This window comes from Daucus carota, chromosome 4 (assembly GCF_001625215.2).
Source record: "Daucus carota subsp. sativus chromosome 4, DH1 v3.0, whole genome shotgun sequence".
Lineage (NCBI taxonomy): Eukaryota > Viridiplantae > Streptophyta > Magnoliopsida > Apiales > Apiaceae > Daucus > Daucus carota.
Genome location: NC_030384.2, coordinates 39,730,878 through 39,741,077, shown reverse-complemented (window position 1 = coordinate 39,741,077; position 10,200 = coordinate 39,730,878). Strand labels below are relative to the sequence as shown.

At 33.3% G+C, this 10,200-nt stretch overlaps 2 protein-coding genes across 3 annotated transcripts; both read left to right on the top strand.

Annotated features, from left to right (window-relative positions):
- The first annotated feature begins 1,155 nt into the window (after positions 1 to 1,155).
- LOC108217847 (plasmodesmata-located protein 7) lies at positions 1,156 to 3,009 on the top strand. Its single transcript, XM_017390735.2, has 3 exons — positions 1,156 to 2,033; positions 2,132 to 2,296; positions 2,751 to 3,009. The coding sequence occupies exons 1-3, from the start codon at positions 1,307 to 1,309 to the stop codon at positions 2,801 to 2,803; spliced, it is 945 nt and encodes a 314-aa protein (XP_017246224.1). The 5' UTR covers positions 1,156 to 1,306; the 3' UTR covers positions 2,804 to 3,009.
- A 2,316-nt stretch (positions 3,010 to 5,325) lies between these two features.
- Positions 5,326 to 8,830, top strand: LOC108215643 (uncharacterized). Of its 2 annotated transcripts, none has more exons than XM_064091889.1 (2): positions 5,326 to 5,823; positions 8,437 to 8,830. In XM_064091889.1, the coding sequence occupies exon 1, from the start codon at positions 5,428 to 5,430 to the stop codon at positions 5,815 to 5,817; it is 390 nt and encodes a 129-aa protein (XP_063947959.1). In that variant the 5' UTR covers positions 5,326 to 5,427; the 3' UTR covers positions 5,818 to 5,823; positions 8,437 to 8,830. The 2 variants fall into 2 exon arrangements, with proteins under 2 accessions (XP_063947959.1, XP_017243661.1); XM_017388172.2 differs by having other exon boundaries at positions 5,327 to 5,823; positions 8,532 to 8,830.
- The last annotated feature ends 1,370 nt before the right edge of the window (positions 8,831 to 10,200 follow it).

Genomic DNA, 10,200 nt, shown 5'->3' with positions numbered 1-10,200 from the left:
TAAAATTTTCTTTTTTGTGCAAAGTCAGAAAATATTTTTTTACAATCTTTTATTTGAAAATTGTATTTTTACAACAAAAATATATACCATTTTTTTGCAAAAATCTTTGTTAGACTTATATTTGTCAAAAGAAAACCTAAAATATTTGGTGAGCTAGCTCTTAACATACAAACAACGCATATTTATGTTAAATATCCGAGTTGAGTAGGTTCTTGAGGACCTACTGAGCTTGCTTCTGTTTATTTGGAGTGATGATTATCACTATTAGTTCCACCTCTCACTACCACAGCCATTGGTTATTTAATTAAACCATCAGACTGCAAATATGTATATATGTCTATCGCATTATGTTTGTGGTGCGTTCTCGTGATCACTACCACAGTCCACCGGGTGTTACATATGGTAATATATATACTGTAAGCATGTGTGATAAGAAATAGACAAAGAATCATTAAATGAAGAGGACAACGATGGAGGCTCACAGAGTTTGTGAAGTCTTCTTCTATTTAATGGCGTGGGCATCCTACATGGTCGTCATGTTCATCAGCTACTTGACAAAATCTGCAACTATGCTCTATTATACATCCATGGACCAGCAATGATGAATGCATGCTTTCGCCAAATACCATATACCATATACATACACTTCGCTTTTTTACGACGGAATTATAACATACCATGTTTCAAGCTTATAATGTAGAAACCTTCAGCCATATAATGCAAGATTTATATTACAGTTTATACGGTGCAATTCTTTAGGGCTGATTAACTGGCTTCTCAGTGTCCGTATGGGCATGGCTGCTTACAAACTAAGAAACCGAACAAAAGTACTCGCTTTGTGTCAGAATTCCTAAGCATTACAGTACATTCTCACTTACATCTTATGGAAAGTGAACAAACTTCTTTTGTGTACTAGATTTTGGTACAAACCCCATAATGGATATATATGTACGTGTGTGTGCATCATTGCATGTACGCATCTTCCAACAGAATTCACAGTACAGATCCTTAAGAAGATTAAAATTATAACAATGCATTAGTATCATATTACTAATGCATTAGTGACAGCAAAACAAACAATATATACTACTTAAACTCACGTAGCCTTCTGGGACCAAATGGGCAAATTATATATAGAATTCCGGAATGGCTACATACAATACAAACTACATACTACTATTGTGTAACACAAGAAAATTTATGTAAGTGTATATATTTTACACACATTCCATAAGAACATAACATCTCTCTCCCTTCTTTCACTCTGTAAATACACTGACAAAAACACACACACACACACATATAAATGGCCCGTTCAACACTCCATAATATAATCACCGTCCTCATAATTACACTGTCACCTTTCCTCGACGTTACACATTCCACTTCAGACACTGTAATCTACGGTGGTTGCTCCAAGATAAAGTACACTCCGGGCTCCCCTTACGAGTCAAATCTCGACTCACTCCTCACCTCCCTGGCCAGCTCAGCCACATCCTCATCCTACAACAAATACACCATCACAGGCCCAAGCCCACAGGACGTAGTCTCCGGCCTCTTCCAGTGCAGAGGTGACCTGGCCCAGCCCGACTGCGCCACCTGTGTGGCCCACTCAGTGAGTCAACTCGGTTCCCTCTGCCCACAAACATGCGGCGGGGCTGCACAGCTAGACGGGTGTTTCGTCAAGTACGATAACACCACCTTTATCGGTGTGCAAGACAAGAGTTTGGTGATGAAGAAATGTGCGTCGTCGGTTGGATATGATGCTAATTTAATGGACGGTCGAGATGCGGTTCTGGCGAGTGTAGGTGGGGCCACCGGATCGTATAGGGTGGGTGGGTCCGGGAACACGCAGGGGATGAGTCAGTGTGTGGAGGATTTGAGTGCGAGTGAGTGCCAAGATTGCGTGATGGAGGCGATCGGACGGCTGAAAAGTGATTGTGAGGGTGCAGTTTCTGGAGAAATGTTTTTGGCCAAGTGTTACGCCAAGTATTCATCTACAACTGGAGATCATGCTTTTAAACCTGACCAGGGTAACTTCTGCCACATTATATTGTTACGAATGACATTAAATTTATAAAAATTCTTTTACGTATCATTTCGACTACTGATATACAATATGTGGACGTAGAAATTAATGATTCAGGGAATTCTAATCAAGCCGAATCCGGGAATTCTGATGAAGATCATTCGGAAGGTGAGCAAACATTTGCGATAATAATTGGAATATTAGCTGGGGTGGTTCTCCTCGTAATCTTCCTAACTTTCCTGGGAAGGGTGTTGGGAGGCAATGCCGGTATGTCCTCTCTCTGGTTCAAAAATTATAATGCTTCCTCAATCCTGCAATACATGTAGCTTCTGGTTTTTAGCCTGTTAAGTTAATTATATTTCGATTGAAATTTATTTTGCATTATATAATTGAAAAAATAAAAGAAAATATATATCCAGTCTATTTTCAAAATATAACTTTCTATTCTTTTGAAATGATAATTAAATATTTTTAATTTTTCAGTCAAAAATTAATCAATTTAGTTACTAGAATACTGAAAGGAAATGCAGTTTGGGAGAACTAATATTCTATATTTTGTCCAAGGTGTTTAGCTGAATGGTAGTCATATATATTTTCATGTGTTCAAGCTCTATCCAATTATACTTATTAATAATATTTTTGTCAGATTTGTAATTTGTTATCAATCGGCTTTGGTTCATATGTGTAGTGCATCCTCAATATCTTGATTATATTTTGCTAGGAGAAGGAGATTGTGGACATAAGCTGGAAAGGTGTTCTGATCTGAAAGCTTAGATGAAGTGAGGGAGATTGATTCCCTTCTCGTTTACAGTTTGAAATAATCTTTTACGGTTCGAAATAATTGTAAGTAGTAGCCACTGTTCTATGACATGGTTTAAGACTATCAAAATGACAAATGTGAATTTAGAATGACTTTTTAATATGTTGTATTGGTTTTGTTTCCTTGCATATAGTAATGGATTGGGTTAGGTTGATCAAAATTTACATTTAAATTTCTTTTATAATTATAGAATTCAGAACGGATTGAACTCAAGTCAGAACTTTTGACCGACAGAATCTTTACTATAATGAATATTGATTTAAATTCTTTTTTGACTAATACAGCCAAACTTAAATTATACAAAAGGAAAATGTATTTTAAAATTTATTTTATTAACACAATCTCTAAATTTTTATTTATAATTTATGCGCTAATTATCGAATATAAATAAATACCAATTTTAAATACGAATTCAAAAAATTAGGTCTATATGACCTTGCTCCAAGATGTCAACACCGTTTGGAGCCAGTCCGCCTCGTCCAATCCACATCGAGCCCACTAAAACCTCACTACTACTTTAGATGGAAAGCTCATAACGATTTCAGATGGAACCCAGAATGACTCAAGAGTCAATTTTTATCCCGCCATCTCCTCATTAGGGCCTATCCCATTCTAAGTCTTGCCAAGACTCATCTCGCAATCTATTTTCAAAACTCACAAACCTTCTCATACTTTAAAAAATATTAGTTGGCATTTAAATTTGTATTTAATAATATATACCGGAAAAACACTCGGTAATATATGTATAATAATTTTAGCTCATAATCAGAGGTGGCTAGAATCCTCTCTTTTTCTAATTCCCCACCGGAGATGCTCAAGTAATCTTGGTTTTAACTTGTAAATTTACAAACCACTAATAACGTGATATAAACTTTAGGAAAAAACACCACAAATAACGTGTTAAAGTTGATCCTAGATTGCTAGGGTCCAAAATGGAGTGCTTAATCGGTAAGTATAAATCAATATACTTATATAAAGGAGAAGCGAGGGGCGTCTAGGTGGCGCCTCTCACATCGCTCTGTTCTATTTTTGTAATTTTCTGGAATTTTCGGATGAAAAATATCAAAATTTAGAACTACCTTTTTTAGTTTCGGGTATATTAGAAGCAAGTTTCAGAATCTGATTTTGTTTCAGATTATTTATGGAATATAATATCTTGAAAGTTTCTGAAATTTTCGGGTGAAAAATATCAAAAATTAGAACTACCTTTTTTAGTTTCGGGTATATTAGAAGTAAGTTTCAGAATCTGATTTTGTTTCAGATTATTTATGGAATATTATAGCTTGAAAGTTTTAATCTGATTTTGTTTCAGATTATTTAATTATGGGAAAGACAGATTATTTATGGAATATGGTAACTTGAAAATTTTAATCTGATTTTGTTCAGATTATTTAATTATGATAAAGAGTAGCAAACAAGTCTATCTGCACCTATAAATACCCGTATAGAACGTAGAGTTTTGAATCATCTAAACACAACCTCCTCTCCCAGTACCACAAACATACCTCTTTCTGGTAAGGAGAAGCGAGGGGCGTGTAGGTGGGGCGCCTCTCACATCGCTCCGTTCTATTTTTCTAATTTTTTAAAATTTTTGGATGAAAAATATCAAAAATTAGAACTATCTTTCTCTTGCTCGATTTCTAACTCGGCATCTATTTTTCTAATTTTTTAAAAATTTTGGATGAAAAATATCAAAAATTATAATTATCTTTCTCTTGCTCGATTTCTAACTCGGAGATGCCGTTCTTCTGTAACGATAAGTGAAGGCTGTTTATACAGTATTAAAAAAACAAAAGTTGTTGCAAGCAAAGGTAGTTATAGATCGTCATATTGGAGTCGACAAATCCAAACACGGGAAAAGAATATAGTTTTGACATGATATTGATGGTTGATATCAACAAAATAAATATTAGTGATATGTGTTTGTTGGTTATTATTTTATAATATTTGTTTTGTTCATCGAACATGTTTGTTGTTATTAGTTTTTATATGATTTAATTTGTTTACAGGAAAAAATTATTGATGCATTATCTGTTTGCTCTGTTCAAGTAACTTTTAATAGGGTAGTTATAGACCGCTATCTCACATATTTAAGTTAGATGTTTTTGTGTACAATCAATCCAAAAAAATTGGAAGAAGGTAACAATGTAAGAAAATAATTACTTTAAAAAAAATTAAGATTCGCTATACTTTAAATTGTTAATTACGCATATGAATTTATTTTCATTTTTTCACCTTGAATTATAGTCCAATTTTGCAATTTTATATATTAGTATTGGTTTTACAACTAGATTTTTATAATATAAATTTATTTTATCCTACAAATGTTAACTTTGAAATATTAATATATTTTTTTATAGACAGCCACAAAATTATTTTATTCTACAAATATTAATATTAAATTATTAATATAATTTTTATAGGCCGCCGCAACGCGCGGTTTTTCAACTAGTTTATAGTATAAATACACCCATGCTAGACAGGAATTAGAATCAAACGACGCGTACACAAAAATATCTCTCTCTCTTTAAAACCACACCTACTTTTCTTCCCCCGAAAGAAACCAAGATCCAGAAGAATGGCACTAGAATGGGTACTTCTGGGCTACACAGCTGCAGCCGAAGCAGTGATGCTAATCTTACTCACAATCCCAATAAACCCACTTCGCAAAGGCTTAATCTCCGTCACTCAGAACCTTCTGAAACCATTATTATCTGTAATCCCCTTTTGTTTATTCCTGCTTATGGATATTTACTGGAAATATGAGAACCGACCCAATTGTGAAGGCCACACTTGTTCTCCCTCTGAGCATCTGCGCCATCAGAAGTCTATTATGAAGAGCCAGAGGAATGCCCTTTTGATTGCTGCTGCTGTGGTGTTTTACTGGCTTCTTTACTCTGTTACTTCACTTGTGGTGAAAATTGATTTGTTGGAGAAGAGGGTGCAGAAGTTGAAGAATCAGGAGTGATTTGGTGTAAGGATGAAACCCTCTTTGTTTGATTTAGTTTGAGGGTTTGTTATGTTTTAAAGTTTGAATCTTTGTGCTGGTTTATGTTTAATTTGAGATAATCAAGAACCCCTTTCGTTTAATTTGATTTTTAGGGTTTGATATAATAGAAATTATGAATATTTTGTTCTTTGTTTGATTTGAGATGAGAAAGGACCCCCTTTTGCTTAATTTGTTGATCAGAGCTTGTTATGTTATGAATTTGGATCTTAGGTTTTGTCTGTGTATCATTTGTCCTGTTTATAGGGTTAATTATGTTATGGGGTTTATGTGTAGATGGTTTTTTAGATGCTTACTTGTAGTGCTCTGCTTTCGCGAGTTCTGTTTATCTATTGTGTTTATTTTATGAAAATGTGTTTCTGATGAAGGTGAACAGATTGGTCTGATAAAGTTGCTTACGGCATTTCTGTTATTTCAACTTTTGGATAGAATGCAGGTTTGGTGGTAGTTCTGCTATGGCCTACTAGTGATTAGGATTTGGTTGGATAGTGAGGCAGGTTAACTAGTAATCTGATGTTTTGTTAAATGTTACATGAAAATTATATGTTCCTTGATTAGTGGTTTGAGGATGAAATACATATAAGTAAGGTTAGGTGTACCCGTTATGCTGAAATCTCGGGGTTTTAGCTATTTTATCTGCTAGGTTTAAGATGGTTGCAGCCTACAAGTGAGAACAACCTGATCTGCAAAAGTTCTCGCTTCTCGATCTAGGCTAAAAATATTTTACGAGAAAACCTTTGGCTTCTTTTCTTTTATTTCCACGACTCAGCAAGACATCTTAGTATCTATGTCAGCAAGTGTTAACAGAGTGACTAAGTTTAGTTCAGTATCAACTCTTTGTTTTGTGTATGCGTGATGTGAATACATCTCTTATTAGACTTAAGTGCTTCATGTAATGTATTTCCTGTGCAACTTATTGAAGTTCTATAGATATATGTGGAAGGGAGCAAGGACAGTTGGGGAGGAAGGGAAGTCCTAGCTAAACTAAAATATACTCTGATTTGAAGTCTGTGGTGAGCAAGTCCAATAGGTTACCTATCTCATTACTTATAAATAATATAAAATAATGGATCCTAGTGAGTCTTAGTGATTTAAGCAATCTACGTTTAGTGTCAACTCCAATAGCAATCCCTATATTTGTTCCCCTATCATTATTTTAATAATAAATTTGAGAGAGAGAAGGGGGGCAAGGAGGGAAAAGATGAAGAAAGGAGAGAGATGAATTTTTTATTCATAAATATTAAATAGGTAATTGCTAGGGGTGACCTAAAAATAGGTAATCGCTAGAAGATTGGAGAATGTGCTAGTGATTTAGGTAACCACTAGGATAGTGTTGGAGTGCCTCTTTTTTGATACATTACCTAAATAAATATGAGTTTAGGAGCTCATTTAGGTAACCTATTGGACTTGCTCAAGTTTTTTTTTTTTTTTTTTTTTTTAAATGAGCTCAAGTGTGTTTTGGTTAGATCTCAAGTATTTTACATAGTGTACCTTGTGTTTAACATCTATTGTTTTTTCAGTTTGCAAACTTTGGTTGACAGTTCACTGAAGTATGATTAAATATACACGCACTTGGAGCATCTCCGAAAGTAGAAAACGCTTAGTTAAAAATAAAGGTGGCATCTTATGGCATCTAGGTGTCACTTTTTAGAATTTAGACCATGTTTTACACTCTAACCTTTTATTCCTTAGCAAAGAAATATAGGCGCTCATATTTTATTGGCTATATATGTCGAACCAATAAACTCTTTAGGTATAATTATACGTTATTATAATTATAGACTTAAAGTAACCCCACTGGAGTGTATATGGTTCCCCTAGGCTAAAATTCTACATAATCATCTTAGCCAACCATTTTACTTATAACCCTTGGAGATGCTCTTAGGATACAGGATACATCTGTGTGTTGCTAGCCTATTTAATGAAAGCTCTGCATTGTATCTGATTGTAGATGATATTCATGAATGTGATATGGTGGTTGGATCCTTGCTTAAATATTTTTTATAGGATTGTGTTACATAACTAAATAACCGCCAAGGAAGCTAAACGAGGTTAACCCATTGATTGTGAGTTTTATGAATGGTGGGAAAAAAAGTTAACATAAAAAACAAAATTAAACCTCTTCCTCCTAAAATGTGAATCTCGAGCGAAAAGAAATCGGTGGAAATATAGGTGGGAAGCTGCCTGCTTTTTTACCCAAATTGGGAGGATTTGGATGTAAAGGTCAAATTTAATTTTGATTTATTGGTCTGCACTATAACTTTGAAATAATTTCCTGCCTTTTGTATATCATTTTTGCCCCTTGGCTCATAATAACTAGAAAAGGGAAGTTATTTCTCTCTTACAACTTCTCATCAAGGGATCACAGTGACTGAGATTGTTAGTATCCTAACTCTAGTTGAACATAGAAAAATTCATTAGATAGTCTTGAAGCTTTACCATCCTGACATTATATATGTGTTGTGTTAGTGGTATTTATAAACCCTGTTTGTAAAATGAAGGCCCTCTCTCTGGATACAATCTCTACACCATGGCTTATCCTTATGTTCATCTCTTTTGTTTGTTTTGTCCTCTCTCCAGATACAGGCTTTATCACGGCTTATCCTAGTGTTTGTCTCTTGTTCTGTTTATTTGTTCGACTTTTCAGCTCTTCAGGTGTTTTTCTTGTCCTGCAGGGGCATTGGGAAATGAGGCTTGCTGGTCTTGATCTTACTATATAGAGTATGTGATTATGTTGCTGAATAAGTTGTGAAAATCCTGTTATGTAATTCTAGTAGAACATAAAACCAACAATGAATGGTAGTTTGAAGTAACATTCATTGCTTGTCGATTCTGTGAATTATTTAGGAACGTGTGGAGGTTCCAATGTATGTTAAAACACTCGGAATAATGTACCATTCAAAAGTAGAAAAGCCTGTATGTTTCTTGTTAATGAGGAATTTATATGAACACAATTTTAGCTTTTGGAGTAACATTTTACTGTATTTTTGAATGTATATTGTAAGAGCTATTACATGAGCCACCACACAATTACATATTTACGTTGTTTCTTGTTTCCTCGATAACAGAAAGATTATTTTGCTGGGAAAAGTTCTCAACTAAACTATGAGTGTGATTGAGTTTATGACTCAGTACTTATATGATAGATTGTGATGTCTGAGTTGTTTGAGTTCCGAGTAATTTTGACTTATTAGTAATTTATATTTTTTTTTGCCAGAGACTTATTAATGAATTAATGAATTAATGGTTATTAAAAATGTGATAATAAAAATAAAAATGATTTATGAGTAACTTATAACTTATGAGTAATTTATATCAAAAATAAAATCAGTGAAAAAAATACCGTAAACTAACTTCTGATTTTAAGTCAATTTTTGATAAAGTAAACTAACTTCTGATTTTAAGTCAATTTTTGATAAAGTTAGTTTGTGACTTATTTCTCACTTTAAGCCGACTTCTAACTTATAGTTAGTTTGTGATTTATCTCTAATTTTTAGCCGACTTCCGACTTATAGCTAGTTTGTGATTTATAAAGCTGACTTCTGATTTTAAGTCAATTAAATGAATGAAAATCATTAGTGAAACTAAATCAATTATTTAAAAATAAAAGTATCAAGTATGTTAATAATTTAAATTAGATGTACACTCAACTGCTCAACCAAGCAAATCATACGAGAAATAATATATTAGTATCTCTAATATTTAAATTCCATTCGCTTAGAGCATCTCCAATCATGAGAAATCTTTGGCTAAAAGTCTAGGTGGCATACCAAAATTAAAATTTATAGCCAATATCCAGAAAAAACATCACTCCAACCATAACAAGCCCTTGTGTATAATTATAGTTATGGATGACTATATTTGTCGAACCACTACAGATCTGTAGTGAATTCCACGTCATCTCCCGCAATTTATTTTCCTTCTTTCCGCTGATTACATATTATTTATTACCATATTAAACTGATATATTCTATTTATAACAATCTAAATATTAATAACATACTATTTTTAAATTATAGTCAACTAATATAGTCAATATCATTGAAGCACAATGTCTTACAGATTCAGCAAATTTTACATAATGTCTTACAGATCCAATTTAACCAACGATTATAGCAAACGCCATTGGAGATGCTCTTAATCTTTTAATCATACAAATATTATAAGATCACTTCTATCTCTATTTCTAAATAGATATCGCCTTTATCTAAATAATTAAATATGATATTTTATTTATTTCTGTTCAACCTTTTAGCATCTGAAATTTTCAGTTACATAGTTAAAATTATTATTTTTTTAAAAAAAATTAATCTTATAATTCTATTCTTTTCATATAAAGATTGT